Source organism: Tauraco erythrolophus, chromosome 27, assembly GCF_009769465.1.
Source record: "Tauraco erythrolophus isolate bTauEry1 chromosome 27, bTauEry1.pri, whole genome shotgun sequence".
Taxonomy (NCBI): domain Eukaryota; kingdom Metazoa; phylum Chordata; class Aves; order Musophagiformes; family Musophagidae; genus Tauraco; species Tauraco erythrolophus.
Genome location: NC_141491.1, coordinates 6676198 through 6698795, shown reverse-complemented (window position 1 = coordinate 6698795; position 22598 = coordinate 6676198). Strand labels below are relative to the sequence as shown.

Here is a 22598-nt window from a genome sequence, read left to right as displayed (position 1 = left end):
TCCTGCCCGCACGGTGCCGAGGGTGGACGCGATGGATGCTGCCCACCTGCTGGGGCTTGGCACACTGCCTGCCCCTCTGCAGAGCCCTGCCCCCCCGGGAGAGGGACCGCCGGTGGGAGAGCAGGAAGGGACCCCTCTCCCCGACCTGAGAGCGAGCCCCAGCGTGACGGGGTGGCAGACACCTTGGTGCGTGAAGAAGGAGGAAAAGCAATGCCCAACTCATCCTCTGCCTTCTGCAGCACCCAGGGGTGCTGAAGCCAAGAGGTCCCAATTTTGCCACTCTCCTCCCACCACAGTGTGTGCCAGGCCCCCACAGGGTCAGCCCCCCCCAACCCAGGCAGAGGACCAGCTCCCCCCAGTCCCTGCTGTCACCTGGGACCTGTGACAGCTTGGCAGGGGCCCGGGGAGGACCAGCTTGGTCAGGGCCACGGCCTCCTTCGGCTGCTCCAGCCCTGAAGATGCTAACGCCAGGCCCATCCCAGGATGGAGCAACCTGCACATCCCGGACCATGGTTGGCAGGGTCCCCTCCTGGGCCACCAGCCTGGTTCTTCCTGGGCAGGAGGAGCAGGGGGTCTCCCTAAGGCTGCCCATGGGTTGCTGGGAATAGGAAAAGCAAGAAAAGAGAAAGAAAAAATTACAAATTTTAATAAGGAAATATGTGCAGGGATGGAGAAAGGGCAAGATGCCAGAGGGCAAGCCCGCGGCGGGCACGAAGCCCAGGCCACGCTAGTCCTCCGCCGCCTCCAAGCCCAGAATCTTCTTGACGTAGTTCTGGACGTTGACGTGGAGCTGGGGGGACGTGGCCGAGAAGGTCTCCATGGCCAGGGCCCGGGCTGACTCTGACCCGCCCCACATGGCGCGGTACAGGGGCAGGGTGTACTTCTGCTTCCCCTGCAGAGACAGAGCGGGGTCACACCCCAGCCTCCCCCTGGCACCAGCAGGATGAAGCCCCAGGAGCCCCACATCCCCCCCAGGGCACAGCACCTCCACCATCCCCCTGCTCTTGGCCAGGAGAACACAGAGAAATGGGACAGGGTGGAAAACGCCACCCTCGGCACTGTGGTGCCTGGAGATGGGAGGAGACCTTGACCTTGGAGAAGGAGCAGGTCCCTGAGGAGCTCAAGTGCAAGTGCAAGGTGTGGCACCTGGGTTGGGGCAATCCTATCTGTACAGCCTGGGGGATGGATGGGGGGACGGAGAGAAACCCTGCAGCGGATTCGGGGATACTGGTGGGCGACAAATGGGACACGAGCCAACAACCTGCACTGGCTGCCCAGAAAGCGAACCGTGTCCTGGGCTGCACCCAGAGCAGCGTGGGCAGCAGGTCAAGGGAGGGGATTCTGCCCCTCTGCTCGGCTCTCCTGAGACCCCCCTGCAGTGCTGCCTTCAGCTCTGGGGTCCCCAACATCAGAAGGACACGGAGCTGTTGGAGCAGGTCCAGAGGAGGCCATGGAAATGGTCAGAGGGATGGAGCACCTCTCCAGTGAGGAAAGGCTGAGAGAGTTGGGGTTGTTGAGCCTGGAGAAGGCTCCAGGGACACCTTCCTGTGGCTTTTCCATCTGTAAAGGGAGCTTGTTGGAAAGATGGAGCGAGACTTTTTACCAGGGCCTGCAGTGACAGGACAGGGGACAGCGGTCCCCACCTGAAAGAGGGTGGGGTTAGATTGGACATACGGAAAAATGGTGCACAATAGAGTGGTGAGATGCCGAACAGGTTGTCCGGAGAGGTGGTAGATGCCCCATTCCTGGAAACATTCCAGGCCAGGTTGGACGGGGCTTTGAGCGACCTGCTCTAGGGGAAGAGATCCCTGCAGGGACGTTGGACTGGATGAGCTGTGAAGGTCCTGTCCAACCCGAACCATTCTGTGGGTCTTTCAAGAGTGAGAGCCAAGCCCTGGCCCTCTGGCACACAAAGTCCTGTGCCCATCTCTCCCCTGACAGCACACTGCCGGGCACAGCTGCCACTGCCCAGGGACGAACCTGGCTGTGGAGGAAGTCCTTGACCTTGCTGTACTCTGCCTCGAGGTTGTTCTTGAGAACAATCTGGCACCAGCGAAGTCGCAGCTCGGCATTCTGGGCCTTGGAGATCTTCGGGTACATCTTGCTCAGCCTCTCCACATTACCTGCGAGAGGGGGATTCTCACTGCCCCGGTGGGGACTCTGCCACCAGCCCCTGCTCTGAGGGGACCCTGTGAGCCCACTCCAGTTGTGCTGCAGATCCTCTGGGATCCTCCACGGGCCAGGCCTGGACCCCCCAAGCCTCCCAGCACCCCCAGCTCTGGGAGCATCCCAGGCACTCGCAGGCTCTGAGCAGGAGGGGGCCCGTGTTGGCCCTCCTGGGGCCAGGCAGCCCTGCAGAGCCATGTGCTTGTTGGCTTGAGATGCCAGCACGAAGGGTGGGGAGGTCCCTCAACAAAGAGTGCAAGGAGACATGACCATGGGGACGGTGACAGCCCTGCTCCTTCTGTACATCTAGGGACACGCTTCCCCTGGCTCTCCACGCCCCACCACATCGATCGAGCCTTCCCAGAACCAGGACCACTGCAGGAATGGGCTGATGGCTATGCACTGTGTCCCACTGACGTGTCCTCATGTCCCCAGCCAACTGGCTGGACTGGGGCACGTCACCCCGTGTCTCCCCTGGGCACCGAAGCCCCGGGAGGTGGCCTGGCCCTCACCTTCTGGCAGGGGGGATTTCTGCAGGACCTGATCCAGGAAGTAGACCAACTGGTACGTCCTCCAGGCCGTGATGTCCACGGCTTCGATTGCCTCCATGTTCAAGCTGTCGGCTGCCCAGAGCTCTGCCAGCTTGTCTGCTGGCTTCATCAGCTGCTCCCCTGGCGAGAGGTCGGGCAGGAAGGGGGGCCAGCCCGGCGTGTTCAGCCAGCGGTCAAACTCAAAGCCTACAGCAAGGAAGGGAGGGAGAGCTGGGACGGGTTTTCTGAACCTTGCACCAGGTGCTGCCGCCCAGACACCCGCTGCCTTCTCCAAGGGCATCCCCAGCACCACCACACCTGCCCAGGGATGGCAATGAGCAGATACTAACGAGGTGAGGCCATTAAGCCACCCCAGGCTCAGCATGTGCTTGTGCAGTAACAGCCCCACTGCCACCAGCGAGATGAGCTGGCTCTGGCATGGAACGCTCCTGCCAAGCCTGGCTCTCCGCACCGAGGCTGAGCTGAGCCCAGGGCACCGGCTGACCCTGACCCTAGTGCTCGCCAGTGATTCCACCAGCAAACGCTCGTATCCTGGTGCTAGAGGCTTGCTGAGCTCAGCTGTCCACTGGGAAACCCCATGAAACAGCACCCGAGCGCAGAGCGTGGACTGGATGGAAAATCACTGGATGGAACCGAGCCCAGGTGGGTGCCCAATCCCAGGCCAGCCAGTGCTGCGCTGCCTCCGTTGGAGCCGAGGCCAGTAGCGGCAGCAGCATCTCCATTAAAACCCACAAACCGACACACACGAGGTCTGCACGGGAATGGCTCCGACACCCGTAGGGTGCTGGTTTGCGAAGCAGTGCCCCAGTCCCCTGGCCAGGAAGGCTCCGTGCTGACCTGGGATGGAGTCCACGCCTTTCTCCTTCAGCTCTGGGAAGTATTCCAGGAAGAAACTGAGGGCGTCATCGGCTGTGATGCTCTGGAACTTGAACTGGTTCACGTAGGCCTGCAGGGACGGCCGGGATGTGATGCCACAGGCGCTCACCCCCAGCAGCACTGCCCGGCCCTCCCCGTGCTCCATCTCATGGGGGCTCAGCCTTGCCAAGCCCACACTGGCCCCTACTTTTCCTCCAGGGCACCTCTGAGCTGCCAGCGCGGGGCCAACCTCTGCCCTCATCTCATTCCCCCGTGAACATCTCCATTTCCCACCTCCTCTTCCTCTCCCCAGCCACCCTGACCAGCTCGTCTTTCCCGGGGTCTTGCTGCGCTCTGGCCTCCCACCGCGGGGTTCTGCGTGCCTTGGCACCTTGGCCTGGTACCTCCCTGTACCGACCTGGAGGAAGGCATCGAACTTGCTCTGGTCCCCCACGAGATGGGCCAAGTAGCTCACGAAGCAGTACCCCTTCTCGTAGGGCGTTTCATTGTACGTGTCGTCCGGATTGACACCTAGAAAAAGGGAAAACCCTCAGGGATCACCTGCCCACCCGCAAAACAAAACGGCCCTCGCATGCGTGGAGATTTCCGCTTTCTGTGCTGGGTGCAAGCCTGTCGCATCCCTCCTGAAGCCATCATCTTGCTCGGGTCCCACCACCAGCGCCGGTTTTATTGCATGCATGGAACACCCAGCAGCTGGGCTTCCCCCCAACACTGCACCTCGCTTGCCCCCACTCGCCCCCCGGCCAGCTGCAGGAGGACGGGGACACCCCACAGACCTGGCTCGATGACCACCCGCAGCTTGTTGAGTGGATGGTCCTCCCCCGTGTTGTCCATGTGCTGGCGCAGGAGGGCCCTTCCCGTTGCAGCCTCCAGGCAGGTGTACGCCAAACCTGGGCAGAAACAAGGAGGCGTTTGGAGACCCCGACCAGACCCCTGGGTGCTTTGAGCACAATGGGTGCTGCTACGGGAGGGAAATGGGGTTAGCTCATGAGCTGGAAGAGGACAAAACGGATAAATAAGGTGCTGGGGTGGTGTAGTTGTGGAAAGGCAGGGTAACACAGCCCTCGTTAGCACGAGGATTTCAGAGACTTTAAAATTTAGGTGGATGCAGCAAACGGCACCAGGAACGCCTGAGCTGCTGGATGTGACCACGTGCCCAGGGGGAAGCTCCGGACTTCTGCTGTCAGCTCCCTCCAGGGAGCTGCAGGAGCAAGAGGAAGGTGGGGCTGGACAAGATCGCAGCACCCACGTCCCTGGCACGGGGCTGCGGGGACTCCGTCTGAGAGCGAAGGCGCTTTCCTTGCTAACACGAAACCCCGGAGCATCGCAGGCTGCTTTCGAGAGCAGCGCGGGCTGCGGCCCCGCACGCAGCACTCGGAGGGACGCGCTGAGCCGCGGCGCACAGAGCCTGGACCCGCACGGGTTCTGCCTGCGATGGCACGGCCACGCACCGTAGACCTCGGTGGAAATGCGCCGCTGGGCGTACATGGTGAAGCCCTCGTTCAGCCAAAACTCGCCCCACGTGGCGTTGGTGACCAGGTTGCCAAACCAGCTGTGGGAGATCTCATGGATGATGACGTCCACCAAGGAGCGGTCCCCGGCCAGCAGGCAGGGCGTCACGAAGGTGAGGCAGGGGTTCTCCATCCCGCCGAAGGGGAAGGAGGGCGGCATGAACAGGATGTCGTATCTGCCGGGAAGAGCAGATGGCTTGGGTCAGACCCATGTCCTCCCGCAGATGTGGCTGAGGACGGAGGGATGCTCCCTCCCCAGCCCTGGGGAACAGAGCGCTTTGGGAACAGGCGGCCATACCTGCCCCAAACGTAAGGACCAAAGAGCTTCTCTCCAACTGCCAGGAACTCCTCGATCACCCCATTGTACTCCTTCTTCGCAGCCTCGATCAGGCAGGGCTCAGCCCACACGCGGCTCCTGGCCGAGCACGTAGAAGAGGAAGTTTTAACCGTTAGCGGACTTTTGCCCTATTGCTTCATCGGACAAAAACCGCACGTGTTTATTCCACAGAAGAAAAAAGCCTGCAGATAAAGGAAGCTGATGAGACTGACAGTGCAACTGCTGTGATTTCTTTCCTCGTCTGAATGTCGAAAGGCTTTTCTATGGCTACTGTGGCAGCCGGGAACTAACGACCGGCCTTGGGAAGAGATGTGGGACCCTCTGTGAACGGGGACCCACTGCTCTCACTCCTGTGCACGGGGGGAAAACGAGCAGAGCCAGGGACAGCCTCGGAGGCGAAGGGACCTGGCGCCGAGGCTCCTCCTCACTCTCGAGAGGAAGAAGTACCATCACCCGGCAGAGCCCATGGTCTGATGATGCAGCACCACGTGCACAGCAGACGGGACTGACCAGGTCACGCTTACAGCCGGTGTCTCCACAGCCGTCTGCTCTCCAGAGCCCAGCGGTGCAGGGAGAGGCCACAGGCAGCCGCCACGGGACAACACGGCATGGTGGCTTCGCCATGCGGCTGCCACAGCCAGGGCGTGAGGCTCGGGTCTGCTCCAGAGCCGCTTACCTTGGGCCGACATCAGCAGATACGATGTCCCCGACAGCCAGAGCGATCAGGTAGGAGGGGATTGGCTGGGACATCTTGAAGACGAAGGTGTTATCCTTCTGCTTCTCCCAGCTCGTGGCACTCATCACAGCCGTGAAACCCTCAGGGACCTGGCCACGTAGATGGAAACGTCTGTGAGATCCGTAATGTCCAGAGCAGGACGTCAGCTAACCCAGCCCGGGACACCGCAATGTCTGATGGCAGCCGTGTCCCAGCACACTGAAGGCGGCCAGGTCCGTGGGCACAGCAGGTTTTGGGGCGCAGGGCAGAGCAGTAATGCCTCAAGTTCCAACTCAGGACCGCAGCTGCATCCCTGCCACAGCGTCACTCGGCACCAAACACCATCTGGGTGCCACACCAGGACACCTGGAGATGCCGGCGAGACGAAGAAATGCTGGAGCTGCAGGTGCTGTAAGGGCAAAGGATGCAGATCCTTCGGGCGCTGGCTCCCCTGTTCCTTACACAACTCGTTTTTCCCATTCTCAAGCCAAAGCAGAACCCGTGGCCGATCCACCAGCCTGGGCTGAGCCCTGGGAGAATGATCCAGTCTCTCTCCCTCCGAGCGCAGGGCGAGCCCTGCGGTGCCACAGGAAATACGGTTTTCTTGGTACAGAGCATCACGCTGGGGCTCTACGACAGCCGAGCCCCGCGCTCATCCGTCAGGGAAGAAGCTACCAAAGCTTTAAGGGTGGAAATTAGAGCAAGAGGCAAAATAAATAAATTCCAGCATCACCAGCTGATGCCACCACATGCCATCAGCCTTGGCTTGGTGTCACACCGATAAGCAGCTTCCCTCACCCACAGCGGGATGGCATGCTGGGCAGCCCAGGGCCGGTGCCACCGTGTAACCGCCTGCACGCAAAGAGGGAGTTTGGATTATTTAATCCCATTTTTGTAGTAATCCTGGGACCAGTGGCTGCTCCTTCTGCTCTGGCAGCCTGGCAGCCCTGGCACTGCCACCAGGACCTGGTGCCACCTGGCGTCACCCCCCTCTTCCGGCTGTATCCCCCTCGAACTCAGCTCTTCCCAGTCCCCCTCTCACTGCTACGCATGCCAAGAGCGGGCACCCTGCTGCCCGCGGACTGCTCCGGGGCAAAACAGAGTTTTCCGTGATAATTAGAAGAATTACTTGGACAAACGCTGCAGCACGAGGAGAGTGGAGAGGTTTAAACACCCGCCTGCACCCCCGGGAGCCCCCCTTACCTGCACCGTGGCTGAATAGGTGCATTTGACCGACGGGGTGTCGAAGCTGGGGAAGAAGGACCTGTTGAGGACGGCCTGGCCTTGCGTGTACATGTAGGGCTTCTGCTTCCCCGCCGTCTGCTCGGGAGTGAGCCAGCACACCTGGGGAGGGAGCAGAGAGACCCCCGGGTAAGGGGCGGCCCCGGGGCGAGGGGGCATCCCTGGCTCCTCCCCTTGGCTTCTCTCCGATGATGGAGCCGGGGTTTTGGGCAACCTGGTGTAGTGGAGGGTGTCCCTGCCCGTGGCAGGGGGGCTGGAACTGGATGATCTTTGAGGTCCCTCCCAACCCAAACCGTTCCATGATTCTCCCCCGGGGCAACGGGGTGTCTCAGCCCACCCCATGACCACTGTCCCCCCAGCTCCCCCCTGCCCCCGGGGCCCCGCAGCTCCCCCGGTTCCCCCGCTCACCCCGGGCCCCCCGCCCGCCTCATAGTCGATCTCGAGGGTGAGGAGCTGCCCGGCGCGCAGGGGCTCGGGCAGGGTGACGTGCAGGGCGCTGCCGTAGCTGGCGAAGGGGCGGCTCTCGAAGGGCAGCGCCTGCCCGCCGGGGGTGCCGGGGGTGCCCGCGGTGCCCGGCGGCCGGAGCGCGGCGCGGCGCACGGCCAGGCTCGGGTGCGCGTCCAGCCGCAGCAGCCGCTCGCCGTCGCGCGCGCAGCGCAGCTCGAGCCGCGCCGTCCCGCGCAGCCGGCCCGCGCCCGCCGCCGCGAAGGCCACGCGCAGCGAGAGGTGCACGTGCCGCAGCGCCCACGCGCCCGCGCTGCTGGCCGAGGCCGCGTCCCGCCGCGCCGCCGCCATCGCCGGTACCGGGGGGGGGAAGGGGGCGGGGCCACCGCGGAAGGGGCGGGGCAGGGACCGCCCCGGGGCGGGGCGGGGCCGCGGGCGCGCAGGGAAGGGGCGGGGCGGAGCCGGGGGGCGGAGCCCGGCGCGGGGCAGCGGCGGGTGGTCCCTGGAGCGGGGGAGCCTTGGGGCGGGGGCTCCATGTGGGAGAGGGATCTGGGGGGTCTGTGGGGAGACCCACGGGGGATCGGGGGGGGTGCGAGGGGCGGGAATCCGTGATGGGGCATCCATGAGGCGGGGGGGCGTGGGGAACCCGAGGGGGGTCCATGGGAGGGTCCGTGTCGGGATCCATGGGGAGGGGGTCGGGGCGGGGGATCCAGAGTGGGGTCCATGGGGGGTCGGAGAGAGATACAGGGGGGATCCAGGGGGAGAATCCGTGGGTCAGGGGGGTCCCCGGGGATCTGGGGACGGGGGGGTCCCTGGGGGTCCCTGGCTCAGGCTTCGCCGCGGCTCCGGGCGCCGCGTCCCGGCAGCCGAGCGGCACCGGGGGCGGCGGGGCCGGGCGGGGCCGCCCCGGGGGGACCGAGCGGGGCAGGGGCAGCCCCGCCCCCGCATCGCCGTCCCGGGGGACCAGGGAGCCGGGGGCGGGCACCCCCGGGCGGCCGGGGCGGCGGGGCCGGGCACGGGCCTGCGCGACTCCTCCCCCGGCGCGGCGCGGCGCGGAGCCGCTCGGTCGCTCGGCCAGTCTGCGACCGGCGGCGGCACCGGGCGCTGCCCGCGGCGGGACGGGGCGCAGCGAGCGGTGAGTGCCGCGCCGGCCGCCCGGCTCTGCCCCGCGGGGGCACCGGGGCGGTGGGGGGCGTGCCGGTGGGACCGGGGGTGATGGGGGAACATCCTGGTGGCGACCGGACAGACACCGGGGACACCCCGCCGGCGGACCGGGGGTGATGGGGGACATCCTGCGGGGACTGCAAGGCACAAGGGACACCCCGGCGAAGACCGGCAGTGACAGAGGACACCCCGACAGGGATCGGCGGTGACATGGGGGACACCCTGATGGGGCTGGAGTGAAGGGGGACGTTCTGCGGGGACCAGCGGTGACAGAGGGGACATCCTGGTGGGGATCGGTGGTGATGGGGGACACCCCGGTGGGGACCGAGGTGAAGGGGCCATGCTGTGGGCATGATGGGGGACATCGTGGCAGGGACTGGGGGTGACAGGCAGCGGCTGTGGAGGCTGGCATTGCCTGGCACTGGGAGCAGCCCCTCCACGTCCCCTCCCCTGTACCCCTAAATGTTCCCACCTCTCCGTGTGGACTCTGCTTTGGCAGTGGGAGCCGCAGCGTGGGCTGCCCTGGGAGCAGCATGGCCAGGATGACAAACTCCTGTGTCCCAGTGCTCCTGGGTGTCCCCTGGATGCCCCCAGACCCTGGGCACACGGCAGGTACCGGTGCTGCCCACTCTTGCCTTACCTCCCCAAACCAGCCCCGGGAAGGCCAGCAGGGCCAACAAAGGGCGACAAGGGGGAAGCTGAGGCACGGGGGCTGCCGAAACGGCTGACGGTTCTCCAGAGAGCTGCCCTGGGATGGGAAAACACGTTTTTCTCTGCAGGCAGAGCAGGTCGGTGCCGGCAGCTCGTGGCGTCTGCCCTCATTTTGGTCACACAAAGGTGCCCATGGGTGGGTGCCCAGGGCCAGAAGGCTCCAGATGCTCCATGGCCTCACGCTGACGTGGGGACAGTGAGGAAGGTGGTGGGGACTTTGGCTTTTTTTTGTTTCAAATGCTGTTTTTGTTGGTAGCGAAGCGGCCAGGGGTGTGATGGCTTCTCCCTGTTGGCTGCTCAGCCACCCTGGGGATGCTTCGCCACCTCGGAGATGCTCGGCCACCCCGGCCACTTGTGGTGGTCGGCCGGGGTGACCGAACGTTTCCAGGGTGGCAGGGAATCCCTGAGCCCCATGTGGGATGGCTCCCACGGAGCCGGCGGTGTCGCAGCCTGGCTTCACTCAGCTCTGCACCTAAAACAACGTGGCGCAGCACGGGGGGAAACTCCAGAGGTGACTTTGCCACACGCCACATCCCCCCCGTGGGACATTAATGTGCCGTCACCGCCCCGAGGAGCAGCGAAGACCCGTAACGTGCGTGCACTGGGGTTCCTATTTCCCTGGATTTCACCTAGGAAAAAAACAAATGGGAGGAGAGCCAGGGAGCCTGGGTGTGCCGGGATGCTGATCCCGTAGCCGTCGCTGCCAGATGCCCCCGGCCAGCCCAAAGCGAGCAAGTGTGTGCCCCCGTGCAGGCAGGGTTTGCCCACGGGTTTTGGGGTGCTGCCTGCGCTCCCCAGGGCTTTGCCGTAGCCACTCGCGCCGTCATCCGCAGTGCCGGAGAGAGTCCGGGTGCTCCCGGGGGGGTCACAGGGACAGAGGGGACCCCTCTGCACCCCCTGGAGGATGTGTTGGTATCTGTGTTGTTGCGAGGTGGACTTGGACCCCTCCAACCCCCCAGTTTTGCTGCTGGGGGAGCTGAGTCAGGAAATCCCGGCTGGCCGGGCCGGATCCTGGCTGAGTCATTTTGCAGGCGCTGAGTAACTGCCTGCGCCGTGCCGGGGGGGTGCAAGGGCTGCCTGCGGCCTCCATGGGTGGGCAAGAGCTGCCTGCTTCGCCTGTTCTGCTCGCGCGTACCCCCGTCAGCTCCCCACCTCCCTGGCCTCATCGAGCTTTCCTCTTCCTGCCAGCCCCATGCCTCAGTTTCCCCCCGTGTTTTCCTGTGGGGTTTTCCCTCCTGCCAGCGGCTGGATGGAGCAAAAAGCTCCTGGGACACGGGCATGGATCTGGCCCTTTGGCATGTCCCTGCAACAGGGAACTGGGTCCCAAGGGTCCCAGGGTGAGTCTGAATGGGGGGAGACGGGGTGGGATGGGTGTTGGGTGGGAGGGGAATGGTGTCCCCAAGGCTGGCTCGGGGTGCAAGCGGGGACGCTGCAGGGTGATCCGGCCTCGCTGGCAGCGGGTTATAAATAACCCACCGAGACAGGAGGTGTTTTCCTGCTGCCCCCCCTCCACCCCCACTGCAGCCCCATGGACAGGAAAAAGGTGTTTCCGGCTGCGGACGGCAGCGGGGTGGGACAAGGGGCCTGGGCCATGGGCACATGGCGGGGCAGGTGACCCCCCCGGGCTGGTGCTTGGGGTGCAGCTACTGAGCCTGGAGCTGGCTGGGCCCCTGACCCCAGGGGGACCACTGCAGCCCACGGGGTCCCCGGCTGAGCCACCAACCCGCTGCTGGGCCTGGCTGGAGCCATCATGGGGACAGGACGTGGTGCCACCAGGCTCGGGCACCCTGTCCCGTCCCCAGTGCCACCAGGCTCAGGCACCCTGTCCTGTCCCATTCCAGTGCCACCAGGCTCGGGCACTCCATCTTGTCCCCAGTGCCATGGGGCTTGAGCACTCCATCCTGTCCCCAGTGCCACCAGGCTCGGCCACCCTGTTCCATCCCCAGTGCCACCAGGCTCGGGCACCCTGTCCCGTCCCCAGTGCCACCAGGCTTGGACAGCCAACAGACAGGTACTCTGGAGCCGTGTTCCTCCTTCCCATGACTGGAGCAGGATCAGTGCAGAGCTGGGAAAGCCAGAGCCGGTGCTGTGGGGAGGAAGGTGCCTGGCTGTGCTTGTCACATGGTGCCCATCGCCCTCAAAGAGCCGCTTTCGGTTACCGACCTGGAGGGATGTCCCCTTGCCTGTGCTTGTTCTCAGGGTGTCTGACAAGCTCCAGTGCCAGCAAAGTGACGGGGATGTCAGCCTGGGATGGGGACATCGGCCTGAGATGGGGACACCAGCATGGGATGGGGACACCAGAACAGGCTGGGGCTCCTCAGCACCCATTCCCACTGCTGTGGTGACACCTCCCCAACTCTGCTGCCAAATGGGTGACAGTGCCCCGTCGCCTGGTGGGTGACAGCCAGGGGCACCCTGTGCTGTCCTCTCACAGCCATTTGCACCCTGGGCACAGGGTGAACCAGGCAGTGACAAGGATGGGTCCCCAGGGACAGGGCAGCTGTGACCACGCTGGCTCTACCTGCTGCTCTGGGTGTCCCCAGGGAAACCCCAGCTCATATCACCAGCCTGTCCCCAATGGGCAGGGTCTGTGCCCAGGCTGTAAACAAGCCCAGTGAAGTGCCAGTGCCCAACACACCCTGGGGAGCCGAGACCCACTGGGGCAGTTGGTGGCTGCAGGTGGTGACAAGGCTGATAGCAGCGTGTGGGGAAACTGAGGCACGGGTGGGTGACATTGCCAACCCCCATGGGTCCTCCTCCATCGCTCTGGGTGGCAGACCAGCCACCAACTCATCCCAGCGGGCTCCGATGGCTTCCCCAGTGAATTTGTCAGCACAATTAAAGCCCTGCTCATTAGCAAGAGACCTCTAACGAGCTTTACCCGGCCACGCTGTAGGATCTGGGTGGCATTATGGACATTGGGCACTGCTGCCAGATTAACTGCCTGGATTAGTGGATGGTCGGGGGGAGCGGGGCTGGAGGAGCCCCTGGCACTCAGCACCCACTGTCGCTGTCATGGGTAGTGACAACAATTGGAGAAAGCAGGATTTTCATTAAGTGGGAGGAGAGGTCCCGGCTGAATGGCACAGGGCGGGTTTGGAGCTCTGCTCTGTCGTGGGGGGTTGGTGGGGATGGGGAGGAGCAGGAGCTGGGGTGAAGCCACCTATGGCTCCGGGACGTGGTCCCCCCACGCCATTCCATGCTTGCCTGGTCAATGCCCCGTCCTAGTGTGTCCCCTGAACCACCTGCAGCGTCATCGCTGTCCCCGGGACCTTGACGAAGGGGCTCCCGGTGACCCCATCCCGGTGCTGGTTTCCCACGTGCACCCGCAGTTGGCTGCACATCGCTTCATCGCGGAGTCGCATCCTGCAAATCCCCTTCCCCAAAAGGCGTGGCAGCACGTCCCGGTGCCATCCTGGCTCCTGCGAGCACCGTGTGTCCCCATGTAAGCGCGGTGACACCGGCCACCGGCACCCACCGGTGCTTTGACCTGCTGTGATTTACGCTGTGGCTCCTGTGTCCGGGACTGGCCTCAGCCAAGTCCCTGCCTGCGCTCCGGCTGCGCACCAGGGCAGGATTTGGCCACAGAGGGGATGGAGCCAGGAGCCCGGGTGCTGCCCTGTGGGGACCAAGGGCTCTGGGTGCCCCAAGGCATCGCATGAGGAGGGGACAGGTGGGGACAAACCACTGTCCCCAGGGCCTGCTGGGGCAGTGGGACCTGGTGTCCTGGCATCATCTCACTGCTGGGATGTGGGAATTGGGCTCCAAAGGTCTTGGCTGTGCTGTGGAGAAGGGGTTTGGGGTGGGAGCCGGCACTCAACACCTCCCAGTGTTTGCCTGGATTCCCTGGGTTCCCTCACTCCCACGGAGGAGTGGAGGTGGGGGCTGAGTTTGTGCTCGTCCCCCCATCCTCATCCTCGGCTCCCACTGGACATGGCTGTGGGGCCCGTGCGGATGCAGCCGGGCGGCGTCACCTCCGGCAGCGGAAACTCCCCCTGCTCAGGGCCGGACGATAAGTCACGGCATCTCCCCCACCCCTTCCCCTTCTCCTCCCCTGCCCCTCACCCCACTGGGCTCTGCACCCTCCCTCGCTCCTGGACCCTGGGGACTCGGCTCCCTGTCAGAGTGTCCATCCTGGGGGACATGCACCATGGGGTGGGCGAGGGGGAAGGCAGGAGGGCTGCCATCCTGCCACGGGGTGCTCGCTGCGGGCAGGCGGGATGCTCGAGGGATGCTTGGGCTGCCCTTCGGGAAAGCTGGGCATCCTCTGGGTGTGGTGGACCCTCAGGGGCTCCATTAGCTGCAGAAATTCTTCCCTCTGAGGGTGCTGAGGCACTGGAGCAGGTTGCCCAGAGAAGCTGAGGCTGCCCCATCCCTGGAAGTGTTCAAGGCCAGGTTGGATGAGGCTTTGGGCAACCTGGTGTAGTGGAGGGTGTCCCTGCCCATGGCAGGGGGGTTGGAACTGGATGATCTTGAAGGTCCCTTCCAAACCAAACCGTTCCATGATATTCCATGATATATTCTGATATTGGCATCAGTGACACACTCAGGGTTGTGCTGATAAACCCGCCGGACATGGCTCTCTCCGGGCCACGTGTCACTTGAGTCTGGCAGCGGCGGGCAGCCTGCCTGCTGACGCTCCGAGCTGGGAGCAAGTAACCCCCCCAAGATCCTAGCAGGGAGGTATTTGCCAGCAGCCACTGTGGATTTACAGCTCACTGGAAAATCCACTCATCCCATTAAGGGCTCCCCGTGGCTTTTGCTTTCCATTGCACATAGGCGGCTGTCCCAAGGGAAACCCCTTTGGATGCCACTGGAATTCTTGGGGCGAACGCTGCTGGGAAGAGTTGTGGCTGCAAGAGCAGCAGATTTATTTATTATCTGAGGGATTATCGGGCTGAGGGGACATCTCATCCTGCTTGCCCAGGTAAGACCAGACAGAGAAGTTTTGCTCATGGTGGGAATGGTCCGTACTGGGGGATATTGGGGAGTTCAGTTGGGAATTGGAGCCATCAGACTTTCTCTCACCTGATTCATCGCCCAAAGCAGATTCGGCATCTAAAAACGTCCCAGCTTGGAGCTCAGCTGGTTTCCATGGAGGACATGGCAATGGCACATCCCCACCCCAATCTGTGTCTCTGCTCTCAGGGTTAAAGCTCCAGTTTTGGACCACGTTACTCCCCAACCCTTCGCTCTGTCACCCCACGCTCCCCACAGCAGTTTTAAAATCCATCGCCTGCTTTGGGGGTAAAAAAAGACTTTTTTGGGTAACCCGAAAAGCCCGCTGTGCCTGTGGTGGGCTTGGAGAGCTGAGTGTTGGAAGGAGCGGGCAGGCAGTGAGGGTCTCATCAGTGGGCGCTGGGGATGCCAGGGATGGGGGAAAACAGGCCCAACCGCCACCCCGACCGTCACACCGCACGCGTGCGAACGCGGCAGCATCTGCTGGGTTAATGCGTTTCACAGCCCCGCCGTGCAGCTGCCTCTCGCCGCCGCCCCGTCAAGCCGAAACACTGCGGGGCCTTCCAGGACCCCAGGGCTGCAGACCGGGATGGGGGGTCGTTTCCGCACGGCAGCAGTGAACGCGGACGCTGCAACATCTGTTCTTGCTCAAAAAGTCCCAGGAGCAAAGGGCCGGGTTCGTGACGCGGCGGGAACACGGGGCTGAATAAATGATGTCATCGGCTTCGGGGAGTTTTGGCCAAGGCAAGTTCATCCGAATGTCACCCGTCCGAGCGCCTGCACCTGGGCTGCGGGATGGCTCCGGGCCAGGGGCTTGATCCGGCCAGGTCGGGATGCTGGGGGATCCTCGGCCCCACAGCAGCACCGAGGTTTGGGGGAGGTTTTGAGGGGTTTGGGGGAGGTTTTGAGGGGATTTGGAAGGTTTTGGGGAGGTTTTGGAAGGGTTTTAAGAAGGTTTTGAGGGGTTTGGGGAAGGTTTTGGAAGAGTTTTGGGGAAGTTTTGAAGCCCTTGGGAGGTGCAATAGGCGATGTTGCTTTTTGGCCATGTGCTGGATGCCAGTGCGACCCTGGTGGCTCGTGGGACAGGAGGAGCCGGTTGTGGGGCTGCCGCTGGCTCCACGGCTCCTCTGACCTGGCGGCAATGGAGAGAGTGGGAGGCCAAGGAGAGCGGGATCCCCCAAGGAGAGCAGGGAACCTCCACGCAAAACCCAAACCCTCGTCCCTGGGTGGGTCTTTGCCGCAGGGGCGTCTGGAGGAGGTTCAATGGGGTGTCACCCTTCGGCGGGGCAGCCCCACCTTGGTCCCCAAGAGTGCTGGGGCCACTGGCAGATGACAGGCTGGCGGGACAGATGGCACAGGCTCGGCACAGATGGTACCGGCCCCAGACAGGCAGCCGCAGGACGGCGGGGTCGCGTGAGCCCAGACGAGCTGAGCTGGTCCCTGGGCACTTGCTCTGCTGGCCCCAGGTGGGCAGTGGTGGCCCCACGGGGACAGGGACCACAAGGCAGGGGCAGGGTGGTGGCACCGCCAGCCCGGGGGTGGGGGGCACCGACCGGGTGGGGGGATTGACAGTGGCTGGTGGGTGACATGGGGCAGGGGGGGTGACAAGGGCCCGGGGGGGCGGTACCGGGAGGGGGGGTGTGTGACACGGGGCGGGGGGTGTGACACGGGGGGGGGGGTGACACGGTGCGGGGGGTGACACGGGCGGGGGGTTGACACGGGCGGGGGGTGACACGGGGCAGGGGGGTGACACGGTGCGGGGGGTGACACAGTGCGGGGGGGTGACACGGGGCGGGGAGGTGACACGGGGGGGTGACACGGGGCGAGGGGGGGTGACACGGGACCGGGGGGGGGTGACACGGGGGCGGGGGGGTGACACGGGGGGGTGACACGGGGAGGGGGGTGACACGGGGGCGGGGGGGGTGACACGGGGCGGGGGGTGACACAGGGGGGTGACACGGGGCGGGGGGTGACACGGGGCGGGGGGGGTGACACGGTGCAGGGGGGGTGACACGGGGCGGGGGGTGACACGGGGCGGGGCGGGGGGGCGGTGCCGGGCGGAGCTGTCCAGCACCGGCGCCTCCTGAACGCCGCCAGCGCCGCGGGGCCCGGGCTGCCCCCGCGGCCCCCCGCAGCCCGGCCCTGCCGGCTGCCCCAGCGGGACGGGCCCGGGGGTCCGGGCCGGCTCCTCCGCCCCGAGCCGGCACCGGGCAGCCCCGATGTGCCCCCCCGGCGGCCCCAGCCCGGCGGAGGGGACGCGGCAGTGAAGGGGACATCGGTCCCCGGTCACCCCGCTCAGGGGGTGTCGCACCCGCCGCGCTCAGGCGGTGACAGGCTCCGTGAGAGACCTGCGAGGGGGGGACGGGATGGTGGGACACGGAAGGGCCGTGGGGAAACCACACGGGTGACCTGTGCCACAGGCGGCCGGGACGTCCCCAACTGAGAGGCCTCGGGGCTCCTTGCACGGATCCCAGGGTCCGTCCCAACACGGTGCATCCATCCGCGTCCCTGCAGCGGGATTTGTGCCAGGCAGAGCCCGGGCAGAGCTCGATTAAACCGCCGCGTAACGCGGCTTTCGGTGGCGAAGGCGGCCGCGGTCGGTCTAGCCGAGAGCTAAAGTTTGCTCGGAGCAGGTTTTATTAAGGAGGGTTAAACGCCTGATGGGATTGCCGTGGGGTGGCGAAAGCAGAGATTAGTGCTGGGCTCCGGGGCCGGGCATCTCTGCTCGGACAGCAGGCGGTTTCTGCCCTTCTCCTCCCGTCTCAGCCTGCAGCTCATCTCTCCGCAGCTCCCAGAGCCCCCAGCATCGCGCTGTGGGGTAACAGCCAGCCAGGGCAGGCAGAGCTGGGGCTGCCCAGGGCTCCTCTCCCACCCACTTGCCCGTTTGCTGCCTGTACCCAAGAGAACCCCCTGCCTGCACCCAGCATGGGCTATCAGGGGCTGGTGTTGGGGCCGGTGCTGTTTTAATATCTTTGTCAGTGACACAGACAGCAGGACCAAGTGCACCCTCAGCAAGTTTGCAGATGACACCGAGCTGTGTGGTGTGAGTGACACGCTGGAGGGAAGGGATGCCATCCAGAGGGACCTTGACAGGCTGAAGAAGTGGGCCTGTGAGAACCTCGTGAAGTTCAACAAGGCCAAGTGCAAGGTCCTGCACGTGGGTCAGGGCAATCCCAAGCACAAGGACAGGCTGGGTGGAGAATGGATTGAGAGCCGCCCTGAGGAAAAGGACTTGGGGGTGTTGGGTGATGAGAAGCTCAACATGAGCCGGCACCATGTGCTGGCAGCCCAGAAAGCCAACCGTGTCCTGGGCTGCATCCAGAGCGGTGTGGGCAGCAGGTCGAGGGAGGGGATTCTGCCCCTCTGCTCTGCTCTCCTGAGACCCCCCTGCAGTGCTGCATTCAGCTCTGGGGTCCCCAACAGCAGAAGGACACGGAGCTGTTGGAACAGGTCCAGAGAAGGCCACGAAGATGCTCCAAAGGCTGGAGCACCTCTGCTCTGGAGACAGGCTGAGAGAGTTGGAGCTGTTCAGCCTGGAGAAGAGAAGGCTCCGGGGAGACCTTCCAGCACCTTCCAGTACCTAAAGGGGCTACAGGAAAGCTGGAGAGGGGCTTTGGACAAGTGTGTGGAGTGACAGGACACGGGGCAATGGCTTTAAACTGAAAGAGGGGAGATTTTGATGAGATATAAGGAAGACATTTTTTACATTGAGGGTGGTGAGGCACTGGAGCAGGTTGCCCAGAGAAGCTGTGGCTGCCCCATCCCTGGAAATGTTCAAGGCCAGGTTGGATGAGGCTTTGGGCAACCTGGTGTAGTGGAGGGTGTCCCTGCCCATGGCAGGGAGGTTGGAACTAAGATGATCTTGAAGGTCCTTTCCAACCCCAACCATTCCATGATTCTATGATGGATCATAGAATAGCCACCCCCAGCATCACCCCTTCCAAGGGGCCGGGAGAGAGGAGCAGCGAGTCCTCCCTGGGGAAGGACCCAGCCCGGGGCCCTGGCGATGCGGGTGGTGGCAGCATCCCAGGCGGTGACACTGGCTGCTGGGCCAGGTCCTGGCCAGGGCACGGGGGCCAGAGGGCTGGGGCTGAGGGCTGAATCGGCAGCTTGTTCTCCTCTGAAGGCTCCTTTCTGCCCCTGCTCCCTCTGTTTCTCTTAGGAAAGTTTTATGTCCCTTATGTCACAAGGAGTCTTTTCTTTGTCATCCTTCCTGAGCGTGCCGGGGAGGAGGCCGTGCTGGAGCACAGCCATCCCCGCAGGCAGCTCGGGGCCAGATCCTGTGCAGGCAGCAGCTTCGATGGGCAGCTGTGTCATGGCACCAGGATCTGTCCCTTGGCACGGGCTCAGCTCCTTGGGCTGTTCACACCCTGGGGTTCACCCCTGGGCCGCCCCCTTCCATCCTCACCCTTAAAAATTTTAAATGAGGATGCTTTGCAGTCCCTGAGCATCTCCCCAGGGCCATCCGGCACAGCCGGCTCTGCCGCAGCCCCTGGCACTCCTGTGCTGCTGGTACTGTGGGCGTCTCAAGGATGGCTCCCCATTTACGGAGCTGCTCTGCAGCCTGGCACACCCAGGGAAGGATCTGTCCTCCTTTATTCCTGTTTATCATGCTGGTTTCAACTCCCTCACACCTAGCAGAGGCTGTGTCAGGGTAGGGAAACTGAGGCATGGAGCGCCAGCACAATGCCAGCGGAGGCTGAAGGGTTTAGTACCTTTTGGCATCACTAAGTGTTCATGCTCAGACTCCTGCAATGATTATCCCAGGGGTGCGGGGCAGAGATAAGAGAATTTAATCTGGTTCATAAAAGTCACCCCTAAACGCTTTGGGAACAGAGTGAAACACCTGTGGAGCCATTAACTGTTCTCTTGAGAGCTGGAGGTTGGATCCCTCTGAGGCATCACGGAGCAGCCGGGGACTTTGGACGCTCGGTGTCCCCGTGGGGCCGGGAGGGCCAAGAGCCGGGGGGAGCGGCTGTTTCCAGCTCTGCTCAGGGGATCGATGACTCCAGAGCAGATCTGCTTCAGTGCTGGGGATGCTCCAGTGACCCCTCACAGGCAAAACTGGGACACGAAATGAGGCTCGGGCTCCAGGTCCCCGGATTCATTTCTGGCTCTAAAAACCACACGTGAGACACATTTGGACACCGGGCCGAGGAAGTAGCTCAAGCTCCGAGCACAACAGATGCCTCTTTGGAGGAGATGCCTCCAGGGATGTGCTGGGTTGTGTTCGTCCTGGGATGAAGGACGTGGCTCGGCCAAGGCTGCTTCATTTCCCTTCGACGTGAACACCTGTGTCTCGGCGGACAGCATCATCTGAAGGGATCAGAACCCATGTCGTCTCTGGGCTTAAAGGTCTTTAATTCAGGGAAAACTCAAGTCCAGCGCTGAAGCCAGTAGATACTGGGCCAAAAAGCCACCTGGCAGCTGGAAGTCTCAAAATTAAAGCATCGGGTGCAAATTTCTGGTGCTCATGTTACCCAGAGGGTGAGCGGCAGCCGATCCCCGAGAGCTGCTCCAGGCACACAGAGGCCCTGCGGCTGGGTTGTGGTAAAGGAGAAAGTCATTTCCCTTTCGAGCTAATTGCAAAGGAGCCGCCCGTGTCTATCTAGGTCAAGCCATAACCTGCTTTAGCCGGGCAAAGCGGCGGCAGGACGCCAGCGTGGCACAGCGTGACATGACGCTCGCCCGCTCTCCTGCCACTGCGGCACGCGGGGCACACGCCGGGGAGGGCCTCGGGCCCTGGGGGTAGAGTTCAGATGGGGCAGAAATCAATATGGAGCCAAAGGAAGAGTTTGTTGAGAAGAAGAACAGGCTGGATCTCTGCTGGGAATGGTTTTAGTTCGTGCTTGTTAATAAAACTTTGAGGTGGGTAGGAGGCTGCTTGGCACAGGATGGGGGGATATAGGGACTTAGTGGGAGTTGCTTTGGTTTATCCAGTTGGTGGCATCCCTGGGTGGGGACCCCAGCCCAAGGGTCCAGCTGGTGTTAAAGCCCAAGGGAGTGGGGCCACATCCACATGTCCCCTTGCCCAACGTCATGGAAGCCCCCAGCATCTCTACAGCAGGGTGAAGCCCGAGGAGGGGTCACCCATGCTTACCTTGGCACAACGAAGGGATAGGTGTCCTCAGAGACCCCCAAGGTGTGTGCTGTGGGGAAGGGACAGCTCTGGAGCCCAGGTCCCAGCAGGCATTGGCATCTCCTGGGAAACCTCAACCCTGCAGTCGTAAGAGGAGGATTGATTTAACATCTGTTTAACATCTTTGTTGGTGACATGGACAGTGGGATCGAGTGCACCCTCAGCAAGTTTGCTGACCACACCAACTGTGTGGTGTGGTGACATGCTGGAGGGAAGGGATGCCATCCAGAGGGACCTGGACAGGCTGGAGAGGTGGGGCTCTGAGAACCTTGCGGAGTTCAACAAGGCCAAGTGCAAGGTCCTGCACGTGGGTCGGGGCAATCCCAAGCAAAAGTACAGGCTGGGCAGAGAATGGATGGAGAGCAGCCCTGAGGAAAAGGATTTGGGGGTGTTGGGTGATGAGAATCTCAACAGGAGCCGGCACCGTGCACTGGCAGCCCAGAAAGCCAACCGTGTCCTGGGCTGTATCCAAAGGAGGGGATTCTGCCCCTCTGCTCTGCTCTCGTGAAACTCCTTGCAGTGCTGTGTTCTGGGGCCCCCCAGAGAAGGAGGCTGAAGTTTTGCTGGCTCTTGGCTCCATCCTGGGCATTTGGTGTTTGCACAGGGTCTTTGGCAGCTCACCGGGGCCAGATCCAGATCCCCAGCATGGCGTTGGCAGAGCCCCAGTGCCTTCTCCATCTCACCCCATGCAGCAGCTCAGGGACGGATCTGTGCGCCCGAGCACCATGTCCCAGGGCTTCCTCCACCCACCAGTGCCGTGACTTGGGGGCCATGACCACGGTGAGCAGAGGCAGAGACGTTTCACCCTGGATGTGGGCAGAGAGAAAAACCTCCCCGGCTGTTTCAAAGGCTTCAGCGAGAGCAAGCCCGGAGCTGCATGTGTCGGTTCCCTCTTTCCCTTAAGAAAAACTGCCATGAAAAGACCTTTGTAGGTCCTGGCTGGCGCCATCAGAGCCACGATGCCTCGATCTTCCCCGCTGCATCAGCCCGTCTCCCCGTGCCCCAGGGCTCTGCTGATCAGATGATCCAGCTCACGTGGGGCTGGCAAAAAGGAATTATTTGGGTACGTTCACCTGAGCACTGCCCATGGCAGGGACGTGGCCACCCCGGGATGGGGCTCGCTGTGGGGATGTGGGGTGAGGCTTGGTGCTTGCGGACTCTGGAAAGTCTGGGGAGAACAGGGCTCTGGGCAGCTGGAGGGTGGGGAAGAGACAAAACGGGGCTGTTTGGGGCATTTTCGGACCTTGCTCACGCAGCACCCTCCCCTGGGAGATGGCACGGATGCAGGGCTGAGGTTGGGTGCTGTGCCCGTGGCGGTGATGGGAGCCGTCCTCCTGCACCCCATGGCTTGCCAAGAAACCTTCTCCAGCTCCGGAGAAGCTCCGTCTTGCCGAGTGGTTTGAAAGGCGGCCAGGCTGCCGGCCCCGGGCTGCAAACAGAGTGGCTTGTGTGCAGCCCCGTACCTGGGCGACCACGTCCCCCCCCCAATCCGCCGGGAATGCGACTTCGTTCGGCTCCGGCGCAGCCCCGAACGCGCCTGCTGGAGCAGCCGCACAAAGAGCTGCTTGTGCTGGTGGCACCCACCTGGCCCTAAGCCAGCTGAGGGAGCGGACCTCCCGCCGTGGGTGGTGGGTGGCTGCCCTGGAGCTGATGGTCCCCCCTGGGATGCTCAGAGACCCCAAAAAGCCTCCAGTCCCCTCCCCACGGCTTGTCCTTCCAGGAGGTTGAGCGAAACCGTGCTGGAGTGACACAGGAAATGTGCGTCCCGGGAGATTTATGGCAC

General features: G+C 63.4%; 1 protein-coding gene across 1 annotated transcript; it reads right to left on the bottom strand.

Annotated features, from left to right (window-relative positions):
• Positions 1-727: 727 nt before the first annotated feature.
• Positions 728-8193, bottom strand: RNPEP (arginyl aminopeptidase). Its single transcript, XM_086627237.1, has 11 exons — positions 7807-8193; positions 7360-7500; positions 6118-6266; positions 5403-5519; positions 5045-5280; positions 4370-4483; positions 3991-4103; positions 3555-3663; positions 2679-2903; positions 1981-2123; positions 728-892 (listed from the first exon to the last, which is right to left on the bottom strand). The coding sequence occupies exons 1-11, from the start codon at positions 8191-8193 to the stop codon at positions 728-730; spliced, it is 1899 nt and encodes a 632-aa protein (XP_086483363.1).
• Between the last annotated feature and the right edge of the window lie 14405 nt (positions 8194-22598).